Below are 20928 nucleotides of genomic sequence, written 5' to 3' on the forward strand. Positions count from 1 at the left end.
CTCCAAAATATTTGTATCATTATCATTTCATAGCTTTACCAACAATGTTTTTGGGTACCTATCATGTTGCAATACTGCCAACAGTGAATATTGTCATTTTGGGGCCATTTTTGGCATTTTGTTTGAGGTGAAACACCAAGTATTTTTAAATTTGCATTTCTCTTATAAAGGATTTGAATCATTTTTTCATGAGGTTGTAAATACTTTGAAATTATTTTAAGAACTGTTTTCCAAATCTTTTGAGCACTTAACTATTGGGAAATCGATGTTATACTTACACACATCTATAGCTTGAATACCAAACCCTTATCAGAGAAATTTAAAACAAAGATTTTTTTTCCTATTTGACCATTTCCCTTATTTTGTCTCTGCAGAAATTTTTCGGTTTCAAGTAATTGAAGTTATCTATTTTATTTTTGTTCTTGCCCATCTCTTTGGTAAATATACCTCCTACCCCATAACTGTGAGAGGTTAGTGATGTTTCACTTTCTAAATATCTTACACTATGATCTTTAATAAGGGCTGGGCAATTGGGGGTAAGTGACTTGCCGGGGTCACACAGTTAAGAAGTGTCTGAGATCACATTAGAACTCAGAAATCCAGGCCTCATGCTCTAACCTCTGTGCTACTTAGCTACCCCTACATGCCACTACCTTTTACTCCTTTCATTGACACCCAGATTGAAACTGTTATTATTTGAGGAAGAAACTGTTAAATGTGCTTAGCCTTTTCATTAGGTATTCTTTTTTCCCACCTCCTTATCGTAACTACCCAGGTTTCAAAGGCAATATGTTGTTTGTGGGTTTTTAATTTCTTTTAGGGGTAGAGCTGATTGGTGGAGATTAGAAAAGGAGGAATTAAAATACTTTATTGTTCTTTCATCTCTTATTTAAAACTTCTATAATAATTTTGTTTAAGTTTAAAATTCTAGTCTCTGAAGTTGTCCCCTTTAGCTAAGATTAATCCCTTGACATGTACCCTGTCAACTTCTCAAGCAAACTGCTTCCACTATCATCATCCACTCCCTTTTCTCTATTTACTTCTTTGCTACGTACAAACATACCCAAATCTCCTCAATCCTTAAAAAAATCTTTACTAGGCAGAACAAAGGGTATGTGAAAGGGAATAAGATTGTAGGAAAAACAGAAAGGAAGAAAGGGGCCAGGTTGTGAATGGGGCTTTAAATGCCAAAAACCAGGAAGGTTTTGATGTAAATAATGATAGCATTTAAATGATTTATTTAGTTTGAGATTGGACTCCAGAGTTTAATGCCAAATCTAAAGTGTTTTCTTTTTTCTCTCAATCTTGATTCTCTTTAATCTCTATGTTTGACACTGTTGATCATCTTTTACCCCCTGAATGTTCTTTCCTCTCTAGCTCCTGCCAAGGTTCTCTTCTTTTCCCACTACACTGTCTCAATAGGTGACCTCATTACCTCCCATGGCTCTATGTAGATTATTCCCAGAGCTATACATCTAACCCTTGTCTCTCTTCTGAGTTATAATCTTGCATCTCAAATTCAACAAGTCCAAAACAGAACATCTAGGTGGCACAGTGCATAGAGTGCTAATCTTGGAGTCAGGAAAGTCCTGATTTAAAATCCTGCTTCAGACACATCTTGGCTGTATGAACCTGGGCAAATCGCTTAAATCTCTCTATGCCACCATGTCTTCATCTGTAAAGTAGGGATAATAATAGCACTACCCCACCGGAGTTGTTGTGAGGGTATAGTGAGAATATTTGTAGAGAGCTTTATAAACCTTAAAGTACTATATAAATGCAACTTATTATTGCTGTTATTATTAAGGAGGCAGCATGGCAGAGTGGATGGAAAGGTAGACTCAGTTGGGAAGACCTAGATTCAAGTCCTGCCTCAGACACATGCTGACTGAGTGGGCCCTGGACCAAACACTGAACTTCTCAGTATCCTTGGCAATGCTCTAAGAAAAGAAGTTCCTAACCTGCACTGGCAAGGGAGTTTTTTAAACCAGGAATACAAATGAAACCATAGGTCCCATCAGATCTCATCTCTACCCCTATTAACAGCGATGTCTGAAAGCCAATGAACTTTAAATTGGAGCTATGTGAAGGATCTCTAAGGGTATGTGTGTGTGTCCTTAACAAGTGAACACAATGAAAAGTAGGCAGGGCGTCATATCCTATTTTAAGAGGTAATAAGTTCAAAAAGAAAAATCCAAGTTTTCCATTGCCTGAATCAAAACTGTGACCAGCTATTACATATTTCCTCAGCTAGACAATATTTCCTTGAAGGCATGGATTATGTTTACCTTCTTTGGATCCCTAGTGCTTAGTATAGTGCCTGCTGAACAATAGGTGCTTGATAAATGCTTGTTGGTAGACTGAATATCAATCAAGCAGAGAGAACAAGATTTCTTTTTTTTTTTTTCATCTAACTTCACGAACATCTTTAGAAGATCTGAAGATGGAAATGATTTTAATTCTTTTAATGAACAAGAGCAGAGACCATCTAAGGAAGTCATCTTTAGGGTGATCAATCCACCCACTAAGTCATCTTGTCCTCTAAATCCTTTCTATGAAAAGGACCTATAACCTATCACCTCTACATCATTGCAGATACCATTCCTCCTGAGGGAATTTTCCTTTTTTCTTTCTAGATCCCAAATTTTTCTCACTTCTTATATATTATTTTTCTAGACTAACTTCATTTTGTGTTCCATTTACATCTACAACTCCATTAGGACTTACGTCTTTCCAAGTGTCACTGGAAATCCATTTGTCTCAATTACTTGGGTTCACTTAGATCAGTGGTTCCCAAACTTTTTTTGCCTACCACCTCCTTTCCAGAAAAAATATTACTTAGCACCCCCATCACATACTATCATTGCCCCCTTACAGTTATTTACCACCCCCAAATGCACCTGTGGCCATCACCACTCCCCCGGATCGCTGTAGCACCCACCAGGGGGCGGTGGTGTCCACTCTGGGAATCACTGATTTAGATGTTTCCATAGTGCCTGAATAGTACCAGGCTCCATCCACAATGAGTAATCAATAATACTGAATGATTACTATAGAAGTATGCTATTTGATCATGTAAAAAGCTTTTACTAAGGAAAAAAAAGTCCCAAGAAGCTTACATTCTAATGAGTAAGAGATTTATGTATAAGTATACAAGAATGGAGACATAATCATAACCATCACAATGAGTTGCCTCAATTTCTTCAGTAAAGTAGAAGGTGAGGCACTCTGCTAACAGGAAGTAGAGAAGAAAGAAAGAAAGAATAGGAAGTTTGCAGTTAGAAGTCTGGGAGAGCCACTAAACAGAATGTGGTAGTCATTTTGAGAAGAGAAAAGAAATTTGTTTATGTTAGTGTGGCTCAGTCAGGATGGAATTCTGAATTTGTAGTGGACCAAGCCGGTACAACTGAGTGGCTTCCTTTAAGGGTATTTAGTACTATGCTGGTAGAGATGGAGAAAGTAGATAATATCAGGTAAAATAGGGTAGAGATTTGGTCAATCATGATTATGGGAGCAATGGAATCAAGGGCAGAAAAGAAGTTAACAGCTGAACTGGTCAATTACAGGTTCCAGGTTAGAATAAGGGGGATGACTAGGAGACTAGAGAAGGGTGAAGAAACTACAAGTTACGGTAGATATGAAGAATGGTTTTTAAGAGAAATAAGAGCAGGAGAGAGAAGAATAAAACATTATATATTCAGATGAGGAATTTTCAAAGTTCAAAATCAGTAACCATATTTGTGAGTGGTTGATGTAGAGTAAAAAAAACAGCAATTGAGGAAGGACGCTGATGACTTTAGAGAATTGAAGAACTGATTTCAAGGACAAAAGAGCTGCAGTGAGATGGAAAAATGTCTTGATTTTCAAAAGAATAGGCTACTAAGTTTGAATCTGGGAGTGAGAAGGGGGAATAATCCACTTCCCTACTTTTTATTGGTTGATCACATTCTTTTGGGGTCAAGCTCCAAGCCACAAACCCAACCATGAAGACCACTTCATTCGAAAGCAATCAATATTTAGAAAAATCTTGAGAAGTAAAAGCATTAAACTGTAACTTTTAAAATGGAATTTAATCAGGTAAAATAAATTTAATAGGATAAAATAAAAATCTTACACTTAGATGAAAAAAAATTGCTTTCACAAGTACAAGATGGGTGAGACATGGTTAGAGATCAGCAGGAGACACTTCATCTACATTTTCACCAGCTGTCCTGTGCCGGGAATTCTCTCCTTTCTTGTTTCCTTCAAGTCTCTGCTAAAATTCTATCTTCTACGTGAAACTTGACCAAATCCTTCTTAAAAGTTAGTGTTTATACTCTGCTGATTATCTCAAGTACATCCTGTGCATTTCTTGTCTATCTGTTATTTGCATGTTGTCTTCCCATTAGATTGAAAGTTCCTTGTGAGCAGGGTCTGTTTTATGCCTTTCTCTGTATCCCCAGCACTCAGCACATGCCTGGAATATGGTAGGGGCTAAAAAAAGTCTAGCAACTGTCTGAAAATTATTAGGCAGTAACATCAACATTAAGTCACCAGTGTACTATGGCACTTGATAAAGGCTAATGTGATTTCAGGCTGCACAGCTCCATGAAAAAGGCTCTCATAGACCCACTGTACTTTTTCCTACATAGACCACCTCTGGAGTATTGTATTCTTTTCTGGATGCTACCATATAGGAAGGATAATATGCTGGAGAAGAGGGAAACCTCCTAACTGTGCTTCACCTCTTTTTACTATACCATATCTCTTTCTTAACTCTTGTTCTGAGAATAGTAATCAAATCAATACTACCATCCCTTCTGGAATGGCCTGCCAATCAGATGTCATACAACATTACTCCCCACTCCTATGACATCTTCTAATCACCACTTCCTCATGAACAGTCTCTTCCATAAATTTACTGCTTCTCTTTTGAATTTAACTCACAGCAGTTAGTATAATGCACAGTCCATAATAAGTGCTTCACAGATGTTCATCCAGTCAAGAATGGGAAGTTATGTTAAAGTGAGTTTTTCTGACAACAGGGAGAAAGCCAGTAGAGTGTATGTAGAACTAGACCATTTAGGAATACCTAGATTTAAATCCAATCAATAACTCTCAATTCACTAACATGAACAAATAACTTGAAATCATTGCACATTCATTTCCTCAATTGAAAAATGGGTATAATATTTGCAGCATATACTTCAAAAGATTGCTATAAGGTTCAAATGAGAGAATGTGAATAGTGTTTTGCAAACCTTAAAAACACAACTGTCAATGTGAATTGTCTTTGATCACAGCTTTCATGAGTTGCCACTTTATAAATAAAGATTACAATGACTAAACACAAACTACAACGAGCACAATTCAATCTTTCATTAGTAAATCAAAGGGAGATTCAGAATTTTGCAGTTATCAGCATGAGTGTATGTATCTATCTTTTCTTTAAAATCTTTTTTTCAGTTCTGTGATCAGCAGAAGAAACTCCCAGGAAAGAACTTCTTTCAGTGCTGATTGGAATCTTCTCTGCAACATTTACTCTTAAAGATTTATGGGACACTAGAGAAGTTAAATGACCTGGCCGAGTTTTTTTTCCCCTTTCTCTATCTTTTTCTTAGTGTTCAGAATTAGGAAAAAAACCTAGCCATTTGGACTTCTTGATTACTTGGATTTCTGATAAATAGAAAGCTATGTGTATATAATGCATATATATGCGTCAGGATTTAATTTTCCAATTAGTATTTTTGTAAGACAAATATTTCTTTGGCCTAGTACTGTTCGATATTTTAATTTATGATTTTGATGAGGTCATGAAAGGCACAGTTGTTAAAATATGAAGCTAACACTAAACTGGCAGGGATAGCTACTATAATTGATGGCAGAAACAGATTTCAAAATTATGTTTATAGGCCAGATTGCTGACCAAAACTAATGAGATAAAGTTTAACTGTCATAAATATATAACCCTGAATTTGGTTTTCAATAAATTAACTTAATTTAAATAAATTGATTTAATAAATTAAGAAAGCATGAAGACTTGACTTCTAGGAATTCTTGTGATAAAGACCTAGAAAGTTAAGTTGACTGGAAGCATAATAAATGGTGTGATGTTTCTATTAATAAAGTCAATATAAGTACAGTGTTCAGATAATTAATATTCTAACTGAACTCTGAACAACCATTTTGTGCAAATGGCACTTCTAAAAAGATGGGCTTCTAAGAGTGCTAAGGATCACTGAGTTATCAGACCACCTTCATTTTTACTTGCATCAAAAAAGCTGGTTACTTGGTGATTAATTCTTTTGCCAAAGCAACTCATGAAACAAACAAAATACAAAATGGCTCTTGTTCTATTTTGTCTTTGCAGTGCGTGGCAGAATGGTGTAAAAGGATACTAAGAATTACATATATAATTTCTAGGAAGTCTATAAACATTAAATAGGAGTTAGAATTTTAAGTGTGTGAGTCTTAGCCTGTGATAAATAAGTAGGCCTATTCCAAGAAGAGCCTTGATATTCTCACTATGAATAAAAGACATATGGGAATTGCAGCTGAATGGAAACATGGCTCAAAATATCTTTTTAAAGGAACAAATAAAAGAGTTGGTTTTATTATATATCCGAAGGCAACAAGAAATATTTCATGGGACACTTGACTATCTCTTAAGAAACATTTTAACAGACAAGATGCTATTACTGATATGAGAGTCTTATGTGAATCAGCTATCGGTGAACATTCAGATCACTGACCCGTTAGAGCAAGAATAAACATCAATACTATATTATAAGAATAAAAATGAGAGGCTATGGCACTGAGTTAAAGGATCTATTAACCCTGAAAAATGGGAACTAGATAAAACAGCAGATAGTGGTTCAAAATATTACCATTTAAAAGGAAGTTTAACTATTATTAAATAAATAGCACTAAGCCTAGAAGCTTCACTAGCAAATACTTTGTCTTCTTACCAGATGGAAGGATATGCTAGCCAAAGGCAAAGCCAGTTTAGCATATAAATTTGTTTATAAAATCTTAAGAAAGGTTGAAGATTTTATAGTGCTGTTTTATAAAATAATGAAATGACAGAAGATAAAACAAATTGATAAAAAGAAGAATGAGAAACCCAATTAATCTAGACCTGCCCAAGTGAACTGAAAGGTTGAAAATGGAAGGATAAAGAACAGATGGAAAATGAAAAATACTTTTTAATAATTCTGTCACAAGCTCTCTTCACCATATAAATCTGGACTCTAACATTGCAGTTCCTGATGTGCTACACAAAGCGGCAAAAACAGAACTAAAGAAAATGAAAATGGAGAGAAGTAATTAAGTCAAGTATACATAGAACAATGATGGACAACCTTTTGAGCTTGGTGTGTCAAAATTCGCCAAAAAACTGAGCATCACTTCAAGAAAAAAACCATAATTTTGCAATATTTATAGTTTAAATAACAAAAATGTATAATTGTAATATATAACTGCATTCAATAAACCAAAATAGGTAAATTAACATAAGTAGAATTGTCATTTATAGTGCACAGAGTGTCTACACTACACTACAACAAATGTTTCATCCTTGGCATGTGACCCTGTACTTCTCTGTATACGGCTGCGTGTCATAGGTTTGCCATCACTGACACAGAGATAGCCTGGATGGATTCTCAGTTTCCTCACCTATGAAGGGGTTAGGGTAGGCTTTTTTGTGTCATGGATCCCTTTGGCAGCTTGGTGAAGCCTACAAACCTCTGAGGATATTTTAAAAATAAAATATATAGCATTACAGAGGAAACCAATAATGCTGATATTCAGTAAACAAAATATTTTTATAAGATCATGGACATCAGGTTAAGAATCCCTAGACTAGTTGGTCTCTAAATCTATCATACAGTAAGACATCTAAAAGAGAAAGCTTGGAGAAAAAATTTAAAAGGGTAACTACCTACCAATTCATATGCCTACTTTTCTGACATGACAAAATTTTAGGAGAATAATCTTTATATCCAAGAAGAGCACCTTTGATGAAACTTTAAGACAGGTACAGGCAATCTTTTGCAAATCATAGTCAACGGCAAACCATGTCTTTGTAGTCACAAGACTCTTCTCTTGTGTTTGCTAAATATTTATTAAAAGCATTTGGGGTGGGGCAGCTGGGAGGCTCAGTGGATTGAGAGCCAGGCCTAGAGACAGGAGGTCCTGGGTTCAAATCTCAGATACTTCCAGCTGTGTGACCCTGGAAAAATCACTTAGCCACTGTTGCCTAGCCCTTACCATTCTTCTGCCTTAGAACCAATCCACAGTAATGATTCTAAGATAGAAGGAAAGGTTTTTTTTTTTTTAATTAAATTAAAAAAAAAAAAAGCATTTGAGTAGGTGGAACAATATGCCACTTGAAAGGTTTTCCTCCCATAAATGTTTCCTGTATATATGTCAAAAATCACACAAGATTCATTAAAAGATAATTTTGTTTGATGATTCTTGTTGATGCTGTCATTAACAACAAATAAGGCATAAAATAGGGAAGGTAGAGACCGCAAAAGTTATTTACCATCATCATGAAATATGTTTGATGCAAAGTTGTTCTATATTATATAATGCACACACAGGAAAAATGAAATTATTAATAGCATTTAACATATTATTTAATGTATGAAATGTACAAAGTGGTGAAATAAAACATAATTTAGGAGGGAGGATACTTCTTTTTAGGAGAGGTAATCAGGAAATTTCATCATTACTCTGAGTCTGAGGTTTCTTATTTAAAAAAAAAAATAGGATACATACATATGCATACACTCACATGCATAGATACTTCTTCCCAAATATGAATGTACATATAAATATATATGTACATATATATTTGGAATCAGTACAAAAATACAAATGCATATATACACGTATATGTACATACACATACATAGTCCCTCCAATTAGAATATAAGCTCTTTGAAAGAAAGAATTGCTTCATTCTTTGTACTCCATTCTCACAGTACCTAGTACACTTTCTAGAACACCTTAGGCATTTAATAAATGCTCAGGCCTCAGAGCTAGTAGGTGTTAGAATTTAAACGAGTCTTCCTGAGACTAGGAATCTATATATCATGCCATGTTGCCTCTCCAATACATACCATTGTCTATGACTTTGTAATCAATCACACAAATTCTTATATATAATCTTGTGAATTATGCCCAACTTCAGATTTAAAATATGGAAAACACAAATGTCACTACTTGATTTTCACCCACAAATATATGAGCACACAGAACTCATATAAATGTTAATTGCTATACTATGTAATAGTGAGAAATACTATAATAGTAAGGAATTAGTATAAAAATTCACTTATGAAGTAGAGGAAAAGAAATCAACTGCCAATTACAACAGCAATAATAAGAAACATTTCAGTGTTCAGTACAGGCAGACAGCATATTTAATATGCCCAATTTAATGAACTCTCTCTCTTTCTCTCTCTCTCTCTCTCTCTCTCTCTCTCTCTCTCTCTCTCTCTCTCTCTCTCTCTCTCTCTCACACACACACACACACACACACACACACACACACACACACACACACACACACACACGCGCACATACTCCACCTTTGATCGAAATGTTGGATGGACAAAGTAAACTGCTTTCAAGTTCCTCTTGTATCTGATGTAAACGGAGAAAAAGACCAGTAAGTGACATAAAATTGTTAACTATCTTCTTGAGTATTTCAATACATTTAAAACTTTTTATAGCTCTGGCTCACATCAGTGAAATTCAAGCCAAGCCTCAAAACTAATGATACAAAGGGATATTTTGAGATCTTTTCATCCACTTTCACAGAATAATGCTAGATATGAAATCCAAGTCAGTTAGTGCCACCTTCAGGTGGGACAAACTATATACAGTGAGATCTACTATTTAAAAATGTTAAAATCCTGAAATGTCATAGACAAAAATAAAAAAAGATTAAGAGAAAGGTAGGAAAAGAGAAAGGGATGGAGGAAGAGTGAGAGGGGCAGGGGGGAGAGAGAGAGAGGCAGAGACCAGAGACAGAGAGAGCAAGCACTGTCTAACTATCCCTCCTCCTTCCTTTCCCTCATTAAAAATAAAATGAGACTAACTTGACATCAACGACATCGTAGAGTTTCTTCAGGAAGTCGGAGTCCAGGTGATTGTATTCGCTAGTAAGTGTGTGAAAGTATACTAGGACATATTCTTTTACAGCAATATGATCCATTACATGGATAAAATATAACAGAGCCTGAAAAAGATAGAAGAGGGAAAAATACAGGTCATTTTTGGAGTAGTTCATTTCAAAGAATCACATACTCTTCCTTTTTAAACCCTTACCTTCTGTCTTTGAATTAATACTAGGTATAGGGCTCTAAGTTAGAAGAGCAGTAAGGCCTAGGTAATTGGGGTTAAGTGACTTGTCCAGGGCCACAGAGGTAGGAAGTACTTGAGGCCAGATGTGAACTCAGGACCTTCCTTCTCTAGGCCAGGCTCTCACGTATACTTCTTAAAAAGCCTTGAGATATTATCTAGTATGTCTCCTGTCATCTCAATTAGGCCAATAGGAATTAAGCTTACTTTTAAAGCTCCCCAAGGATAAATGCCACTCCAATGTTTAACAACTTTCAAATATACTACAGTATATTTCTTTTTAATCTTTTGTGTTGAAATAATAATTCCATATAATCAAGTTATTGTGTCCCTAATCACATTCTTGCCATTTTCCTTCAATGCATTATTTTCTAACCCTTTCCTATCTTTTAAACTTTCTGCATTTCTATTAAGTGTCTACATAACTCTTATATGATCAACTCTTACCATAAAAAGAACATGCTAACTAACTAGCATCAGCTCAATTTGAGGCTAGCTTTTACTTTCTATTTTTAATAATGACCAGAATAATGAAGCTGAAAGCAACTTGAACCTGAAGATGCTAAGTTATTTGAGTTTTTTTTTTTTTTTTGTTTTTTTTTTATCTTTACTCTCTGTTTTAGAATTGATACTGAGTATTGGTTCCAAGGCAGAAAAGCAGTAAGGGCTAAGCAAGTAGGGTAAAGTGACTTGCCCATGGTCACAAAGCTAGGATACTTAAGATTTTTAATAGTAAGAAAAGTAGGATTTAAAGACTCAGAGATAAATTAAGACAAATATTCCATTTCAAAAAGTATAAAATTTAAAAGACACTTGAAAATTTAAAACAAGAGTACAAAGATAAGATAGATATATATAGCATAGGGTGGGATGATTCACTAGCAAAAGAAAAAGCAAAGGACTGATGACTTAAGGAGTTACTGTGAATTGGATACAGACTAGTTCTGTTTATGTCGGCCTTTCATAACAAGAGAAAAGTTCAAACAACCAGCTAGAGTAAAGAAGTTGGTCAGCTTCTACGTTCCTATTAAAAAGACAGAATATTGCATAGATTGTCAGACATGTATCAGATGTTTGCTTCTTTTGTCAAAATGGAGAATTCAATGTGGACAGCACTGAAAATGAATAATATGTGAAGATAAAATGCATCGTTTTCAATACACACACACATACGCATATATGTATATATATTTTGTTCAAAATCTTCATCAGATATTAAAAAATTTGGACTATTCATATATCTAGTTCCCTTGCATTTGTATGAATAATCAAGAGTTGACTATTAATCCTCTAAGTTAGATAAAATTTGAATAGATGATAAAATTACAAACCAAAAAAAAAAAATCTAACATAGGCTTGTCATCTCATTTCAGTGGCAAAGTAGTTGATTTTTATCTATCATAAGAAAGGTCCTTATCTTTAAATTTTTATTATAGTATAACCTCAAACTTAAATGTTTACACACACTAAGAACTTAGCTTATTCCTCAGAGACAAACAGCCCTACCTTACAATTTAAGTATTATAATTAATGAGCATGAGTGTATTCCCCATAAATATCATCATTAGTTATGAGGGAGGGTCCTTTTGTGCTTTACCTTGTCCATATCTATTAATGTAACAGGAATGTTTCTTCCAACCACCACCATCACTGTGCGACCACAATTATCCACACCTACAAAAGGAGAATGCATTAACCGCAGCCACAAGTCAGTATTTATACTATGATTTGCAAAGTATTTTATATATGTTAAGTCATTTGATCTTCATAAATATCCTGTGAGGTAGCTGTTATAGAGCTTGTTTGTACACACACACTCGTGTTCATGCTCTGTTCTCCATTAGACTTCGTGTACCCTGAGTAGGGATTGTCTTTTCCCTTTCTTTGAATCCCCACCATATTTTATAGATAAGGAAACAGAGGCTGAGATTGGTTAAGTGATTTGCCAAGTGTCACAAAGCGAGTGAGTCACATCGCAGAATTTGGACTCAAGTATTCCTGTCCCCCAAGTGCTATCCTCTACCCACTAGACCAATAATGGGCAACCTTTTGAGCTCGGTGTGTCAAAATTTGCCAAAAAACCCAAGCATAACTCAGGCGGTATGTCACTTTGAGAAAAAGAAACATAATTTTGCAATAATTATAGTGTAAATAATAAAAATGTCTACACTACACTACAGCGAATGTTTCATCCTCGGCATGTGGCCCCATACTTCTCTGTATGTGGCTGCATGTGGCTGCGTGTCATCAAAAATGGGTACGTGTGTCAGTGCTGACACGCATGTCACAGGTTTGCCATCACCCCACTATACCACGCAGCTGCCTCAGCAGCTTATTTTCAGCTCGTTGCTGGTTCTTGGATGAACCCCTTTTCCTCCTATGCCTCTTTATAGTGTCGAGGTGGTCCTAAACTCTTAAAGGGCAGGGTAAAAAGACACGAACTCACTCAGGTCTCATCAAGTCAGTAAGGATTCAGTGTAGACCCTATGACAGTGATGGAGAACTTATAGCACAAGTGCCAAAGATGGCATGCAGAGAGCTCTCTGTGGGCACATGGCTGCTCCTCTACTCCAGTTCATTACTAGAAAGGCAGAGGAACTTGGGCAGAGCTTCTCCACTCTCCCTCTCCACCAGGCCTGATGACATTTTTCACACCCCCCACCCCTCTGCCCAGCAGCCCAATGGGAGTGTGCAAGGGGTAAGGTGGGCAGCTCACAGGCAGCAGAGCTGGAGGGGAGCAGAGCACTCAGGCCACTTCCCTCTCTCTACACTTCCTAAAGACATTCCTCACTTCATCCACCCTTCTGCCCAGCAGCCCAATGGAGCATTTTCTCCCTCCCCTATGTGGGGTAAGGGAGTAAGGCAGGGCACACCCAACACAAAGGGCATGGCATGCAATCGGGGTTGGGGGGGGAGGGGGCGGCAGCAGGCACAGCACTTGCTCGGGTGTGTGGGGGGGGAATATGGGATGGATGCGGAGCCCAGCAATCTGTCTCTAAAAGGTTTGCCATCACTGCCCTATGACAAAAGCCATTTTCACTGTCAGAGAGACCAGATTCACTAAATCTGGAGATACGTGTCATATGCTTCAACATGATGCATTTTATTTTTTTGGCCACAATTCACAAGAATCATTTCTTAATTTGGGGGGGAGGGGAAAAGGGATGCTGGGGGGGTTGGTTTCAGTTGTGATCTACATTTGCAGTTAATGGATGTGCCCCTTCATTTGCAAATAATATTTCTAGGTAGAATCAAATAGTATATAACTTGGTAGATTATTCTAATGACTCTCTTTCAATAATTTATATTACTTAGACCAAAGTGTTAAGGAGTCAAATTCTTTAGAAACAAAAGGTTTCGAGTCATGTCAGACACACAAGACTTTTTAAACATTTAGAATGTTGTATAATCATAGAATTTCAGAGTTGTAAAGGACTTCAGCAGCCATCCAGTCCATTCATTCCCAAAGAATATCTTTTTCAATATCAAAAAGGTCATCTAGGCTTTGTTTGAAGACCTCAAATGAGATAGTTTAGTTCACAAAGCAGAAATTTACAGTTTGGGATAGTTATAATCATAACTTTCCTTATATTGAGCATAAGTTTCCTTTTTTACAGTCTGTACCCATTTCTCTAGGTTCCTTCTTCTAGGGAACAAACATAAGCTTTCTCTCCTCCAAGGTGAACATCTTCATTTCCTTTTAACCAATTCTCACAAGACACGAACTTGAAGGTCTTTATAAATCTGGCTGTTCTCTGAATTTCTCCAACATATCAATGTCCTCAATATTGTACACTAAGAAATGAAATATTTCTGCTATGGTCAGACAAGGGCATTGGCACAGCAAAACTTTCATCTCCTTTATCCAGAGGTGATTGTTTACTTGTTCAGTTGTTCTGAAATCTTTGTGACCTTGTGGACCATGCAAATACTGGTGTTTTCCTGGAAAGGATCCTGGAGTGTTTGTTATTTCCTTTTTTACATTTGAACTCAGGTCCTCTTGACTCCAGGCCCAGTGCTCTATTCACTGACCCACTTACCTGTCCCCTAACCAGAGGCTATATCTCTTTGTATACAGTTCAAGATCATCTTCTCTTTTGGCTACCATATCATGTCATTCATTTATGAGTCTGTAGTACACTTGAACTTTAATATATTTTTCAGACAAACTATTTTCTAGCCATGTCTTTCTCATCTTGTATTTATTAATCCAATTATATGAATTCAAAAGAAATATTTTATATCTGTTTAGTCATTTTCAGATGTGTCTCATTTTTTGGGACCTAATTTAAGGTTTTCTTGGCAAAGATACTAGAAAGGCTTGCCAATTCCTTCTCCAGCTTATTTTACAGATGAGGAAACTGAGGTATTTGCCTAAGATCACACAGCTAGTAAATGTCTGAGACCAGATTTGAATTTAAAAAAATGAGTTTCTGACTCCTGGCCTGGCCCTCGATCCCCTGTGCCACCTAGATGCCCTTTATTTTATACTTTATATTTGTTGCTATTTAAAAGAGTCAGCAGAAAGTTCTAGTCTGTCAATATTTTCTTAGATTTAGATTTTATCACCCAGTACATGAATTCTCTCTCCCTGCCTCCTCCCATCCAGCTTTATGTCATCTGCAAAACTAACAAGCATGCCATGTATGCTTTCATCTAAGTAATTTATAAAAATGTTAAACAGCAGTACTGAGTCAATGAAAGAACTCTCAGGCACTCCACTGGAGAGTTCTTTTCAAGTTGACATCAAGCCATTAACAATTACTTTTTTAAATTTAAGTAACTAGTTCCTAATCTATCTAATTGTATCATTTAAACTCACATCTTTCCATCTTTTTCACAAAAATAGCATGAGGCTGCATCAAAAGCTTTGTTAATATGTAGGGAAGCTCCGTCTACAGTCTACAGAAGTCCCCTGACCTACCAATTTAGGGATCCTATTAGTCATGACATAAGGTTAGTCTAGTATAAAGTGATTTTGTTGAACCATTGTTGGATATTTGTGACTGAACCTTTCTTTTCTAGATGTTCACTAACCATCTCTTTTAATAACATGTAACTATAATTTTACCAAGAATCAAAATTCACCTCATTGTGTTCTTTTTCCTTTTTTGGAAAATCTGAACAACTACCCTCTTCGATCTAATCAACTTAATTTACTAATCCTCTTACTTAAACCAACGAGGAGAAAAATGTGCCCCTCTCCAGTTTTGTTCTTCAGAAACTTTCCAATTATACTGACAATGGCTCAGCCATCACAGCTGCCAGTTTTCATTATCCAGGATGTAACCCATCAGGGACAGGTCCTGGATTCATAGGAGAAGCACTTGAAGCCTATTTCCCTGTTTACCTTGAATAGCAGTTTCCCATCAGTCACTTTTATTCTAGTCTTTTCCATGGCAGAGAAAACAGAAATAAATAAGTAGACGGTCCTGATGTGCTACAAGCCCAAATCAGGGCTCCTTGTCCTTCCTTGAGTGTCCTTGGTTTTTCCTGGCAGCTGTTCCCTGGACTAAGTTTTAGTCCAAATGCAAATTTTTCCCAGGATCATTTATGTTGTTTTACTGAGCTACTTTGACCTGTTCCTGCTCCCATCTCTGAATGTATACTTCTAAAATCTAAACTGGGGAAAAACAAAGCTAGGATGGCTGGTTAGGTTTCTATCTATCTATCTGTGTTGGCCTCTTCATCCTGACTCCTCTTTTGCTTCATTGGAATTCTTTCTATCATCTCTATTTTGGGCTTTGGAAAGACTCTAAATCAGACAGGGATTCCAAAGAGAGCTGAAAGTTAGTCTCTAAGTTGCCTCTTATATATGACTTAGTTCAGTTGAAAATTGCTTATTTGTGTCTAGAAGAGAATGGCACTTTAAAGCAGATAATGTGATAAATTCTTAAATGTTATTATCATTAATTACAACAAAAACAATTTATTAAGAAGGTAAAACAAGGGAATAAAAGAATATAAACTTTGAAAGATGCAAATGATTATACTTGAAAATAAAAAAAACAAAACCCCAGAAAGATAGAACCATGAAAATCTAAATCTCGGAAAAAGCAGAAAAAGGAAAACTGAAAGTCTCTATTATGATAAAAATGGCTAATATTAATAAAAAACAAAGAAGGGAGGATGCCATAGAGGCACTGTGTTATAAGAGCAAGATGTAATAACATCTCTGAAAGGCTCTAGGGAGAACAGGCTTTGATTTTATCTATAGTATCTGTATTTAATTGGTGTAGGGAACTCCCAGTGAGGGAAGCCATCCACCAATGCTCATATGAACATTTTCTGTAACTTCTAGACTATTTCTGGGCGGGACAAAGAAAGGTAAATGCCTTGGCCTGGGTCAACACATTCAAGATGTCTCTTCCACGACGGAACAAGTTAGGTGGTGTAGTGGAGAGGGAGTTGGGCATGAAGTCAAGAAGACCTGAGTTCAAGTCTATACTCAGACAATCATTAGTTGCATGTCCCTGGACAAGTAATACAACCACTCTTTCCTTGAGTATAAAATGGGAATAACAACAGTACTCACTTCCCAAGGTTGCTCTGGGGATCCAATGAGATATTTGTAAAGCACTTTGCATATAGTCTGACACATTACAGAAGCCAACAAAATGTTAATTATGATGATTTTGGTGTCAAAGGTTGAATATGAACTCAGATAATGCTAACTCTCTATTCACTGTACAATGCTAACTTTGATATTTATTTTGATTATTGTTTTATTTATTGGAATTACTTTCTTCAAAAATAAAGTAAAAAAAAATATAAATTAGCATGGATCACAGATTTAAACACTGGAAGGGACCTTAGATGTAATCTACTCTAATACATAAATTAGAATAGATGAAGAAACCAAGGTCAGAGAAGTCCAACAATTTGTTCTAGGTCACATTACTAGTATAGCAGCAAAAGTGAGATTTGAGTCTGTGTTCTCTGACTTTAAATGCACTATTTACCATATAACATAACCTCGAAAGACAGGGGTTTTTTACTTTGAAGTACAATTCTTATTATCTTATTCTTCATTTTCACAAGAATCTGAGCACATGAGGTATATAAAAAGGAACAAATTCCCATCCTATGATTATATCAATAACAGAAGAAACAATATGAGCTGTGGTTGCTAAAAGAATAAATTCTGATCTAATCAGCAACAATATTGGCTTAGCTAAAGTATATTTTGCAGGCCAAATCTGATTTTAGGGACAAAATGATACACAAAAACTAGTCATGAGGTTCAAATACTATAGAGATAAGCTGAAGGAAGATCTAAAAAAAAGTTATCAAATAACATACTAGGATCTGAGTATATAGTAAATAAACAACCCACCATTCACTTAAACTTACCTGTTTGGTACAAGGCTTTTAAAGAAGCAATATCAGATAGATCCTCAGCTCTTGCTTGACATAGCCAGCGATTATAACTAGAGAAATAAAGGATATATTCCTGTTAGTTTGAATATACCCAATAATAGCATATACTAAATTTACAAATGGTTCCCTAAACTAAAGACTTCCCCCTATTATTTAAGGAAAAAAAACCTTGGAAAAAAAAACAAAATCAATGTTTCATTGACATGATTATGGGATTGGACAATCAGAGTAGGAGGAGATTTAATGATGTCACATGTTCAATACTCTCATTTTATAAATTAGGAAACTGAGACCCAGAGAAGGTAAGTGACTGGTCCTAAGTCACAAAGGTTAAAATTTCAATTCAAGCTGTCTGACTATAAATACAATATTCCTCCCACTCTACCAAAAGCAAAGAGTCTATGTAACAGAGAAAAATGAGAGGTCTTCCCAATAAATCATGGAAAGGTAAGGAAACCCATTAATATCATACAACTACTCAATATAGAGCTAGAAAAGTTAGTTATATAGCAATAAGATAAGAGAAAGAAAATAAGGGAATGGGAAGAAGCAAAGAGAAAACAAAATGATCATTTTCTTCAGAAAATAAGGATGGCAAACTTAAAAAACTATAAGAGTTAATGAAAACAGCTAAAATAACAATTAAAATAATAATTTCAGTAAAGTTGTGGGATATGAGATAAATATACATCAATTCTCGGCATTCTTATAGAGAATCAAGAAAACAGCAAAAAAGAAAAAAGAAAGAAAAAGTCCATTGAAAATGAATGCAGAAGCTATAAAATATTTGAGAGTATATTTTCCCAGATTCCAACAGGGATTATAGAATTCAATAATATGTAACACTATTTGTAGAAATCAGGACAGATCTAAATAACCAGAGAAAAAGTAATTGCGCATGGGTAGGTTGAAACCACCCCTCTCTCCCATACACACACATGCATGTACACAAACACACATATATGTACGTTGAGGGACTTATCTTGGGATTTTGAAAAAAAAATGCTAAGTGATGGGTTGAAAGGACAGATTTTTTTTTAAATTTGAAATTACTTGGAGGAAAAATGAGCAATGGAATTTAGAGATATAGGTCAGGTATAAATAGACTGTAACACATCACCAATAATAATGTAAAAAATATCATGTAAGTGTCCAATTAGAAAATGACAGATAAGCCAAGTGCCAAGTAGTATCTATAGAATGTTAAAAGACCTGAAATGTTAGATGAATCTTCTTTGGAATGGGAAGCCATGGACAAAAGTCAGATGTGAGATGGCACAGATGGTATGCAATGCACTAATATTATTCTATATAGACAGGCTCCTATTACCCGTCTAGAAAAATTTATTGAATTTTAGCTAACATCATCTTATACACAATGCCAATTATACTATACCAGATACTGTCACATAGAGACAGTAAAGAACTTTCAAAGTAGATATTTGGATGAGCATCTCTGAACAAGCAATGTAGGATCATATAGGATAGTATCACCACTAGAGCAATATAAACCTATTTCTTCCAGCTGCTATAAGGTCACTAATATAAAGTGAGAAATTAAAAGTTAAAACAACAAAATAATTTGAAAACAAGTTGAGTTGTAGGCTAAACGGCTTAGGGACAACCTATGGCTAAAGGATCATTCCCTTGGCATGTTTTTAGCATCTAATGTGACAAATGATGTATACCAGGGCCACTAGGCTCTTGAAACTGCCAAAAAGTGCCAATAGAAGGGAAAAATGATGACACAGAATACATTTCAGTTGAGAGTCTAAAAATCCTATTATCAAGAAGAATGATTCCCATTTTGCTGATAGAGAAATTAAGTGCTAGGAAATAACTACATTTTACCCCAAGTCAGTGGTACAAATGGATAAAACTTCTAGGAACTTAGATTTATTCACTGTGAATTTATAGATAACATGCCCAATTCTTTCACAGCTACTGAAAAGAAATAGTACTTAGTAAAGTCTTGTGGAGAAATACAGATAATACATTACAAAGTGTGATTTATGATGTTGTGAACTTAAATGTCATTAAGTTGCAAGGGAGTAAAGCAAACCTACTCCCAGTCTTTGGCAAAAAGATTGGTTTTTTTGTGGGGGCCAATCTAGTCCTTTTTTGTTTGTTTTTTTTAAACTCTTACTTTCCATCTTAGAATCAATCCTGGGTATTGGGTCCAAGGCAGAAGAGTGGTAAGGGTTAGGCAATGGGGGTTAAGTGACTTGCCCAGGGTCACACAGCTCAGAAGTGTCTGAGGTTAGATTTAAACCTAGGACCTCCTGTCTCTGGGCCTGCCTCTCAATCCAATGAGCCACCCAACTGCTCCCCTAGTCCTGTTAATGATGAAATACATTCATATCTTTTTTTTTTTTAAACCCTTACCTTCCGTCTTGGAGCCAATACATAGTATTGGCTCCAAGGCAGAAGAGTGGTAAGGGTAGGCAATGGGGGTCAAGTGACTTGCCCAGGGTCACACAGCTGGGAAGTGTCTGAGGCCAGATTTGTACCTAGGACCTCCCCTCTCTAGGCCTGGCTCTCAATCCACTAAGCTACCCAGCTGCCCCCACATTCATATCTTTTTAAGAATATTACTAATTGAAGATCCTTTTAGTTTGGAGATGGAAAAATTTACATTTTAGGAAATTAGAACATATTTGGGATAATCTGCTCAGATATCAATACCAAATATCATTTCTATTAAATCTGACACTTATTAAGCATAAACCACTAAATGAAGTTATGATTATGTAAAATATGGTAACTAGTTATAGGCCAATGGAAATATAAAATGTAGATTAAATATAAAAACTTTAAGAATGGATCTTCAGGTTCCGGGTTAAGATGGCGGCAGAGTAAGAAGCAGCTCTTAACCTCTCCTGACCGAAACACACAAAACTCCTCAAGGGGACATAAAAACAAGTCCAGACGAACGGAGGAACCCCACAACAGGGCACAGCGTGGAAGGTACGTGGAATCGAGACATTTCCAGGCTAAAAAGGGCTCTCCTTAAATCGCGAGCTGAGCAACCGCCCCACCCCCACCCCATCCACACTCACCTATAGCTCCGAACCCAGCTAAAAAGAAATAGAGCAAGTTTGGGGCACCCATCGAGTCATCAGCAGCTCCGGGACCTGTTCCTGAGAGCAGCAAGACTTAGGACCCCATTAAGTCAAGAACGCACGCGAAATCTGAGCG

At 36.1% G+C, this 20928-nt stretch overlaps 1 protein-coding gene across 1 annotated transcript in view; it reads right to left on the reverse strand.

Annotated features, from left to right (window-relative positions):
* Positions 1 to 20928, reverse strand: part of GDAP2 (ganglioside induced differentiation associated protein 2) — a 70662-nt gene that overhangs the window by 13374 nt on the left and 36360 nt on the right. Inside the window, exons 8-11 of the mRNA XM_044672492.1 lie at positions 17704 to 17780; positions 11948 to 12024; positions 10089 to 10228; positions 9576 to 9630 (exon numbers count right to left, since the gene is read on the reverse strand). Of these exons, the coding sequence (XP_044528427.1) occupies positions 9576 to 9630; positions 10089 to 10228; positions 11948 to 12024; positions 17704 to 17780 (349 nt within the window). The remainder of the gene's footprint in view (positions 1 to 9575; positions 9631 to 10088; positions 10229 to 11947; positions 12025 to 17703; positions 17781 to 20928) is intronic.

This window comes from Gracilinanus agilis, chromosome 4 (genome assembly GCF_016433145.1).
Source record: "Gracilinanus agilis isolate LMUSP501 chromosome 4, AgileGrace, whole genome shotgun sequence".
Classification (NCBI taxonomy): Eukaryota; Metazoa; Chordata; class Mammalia; order Didelphimorphia; family Didelphidae; genus Gracilinanus; species Gracilinanus agilis.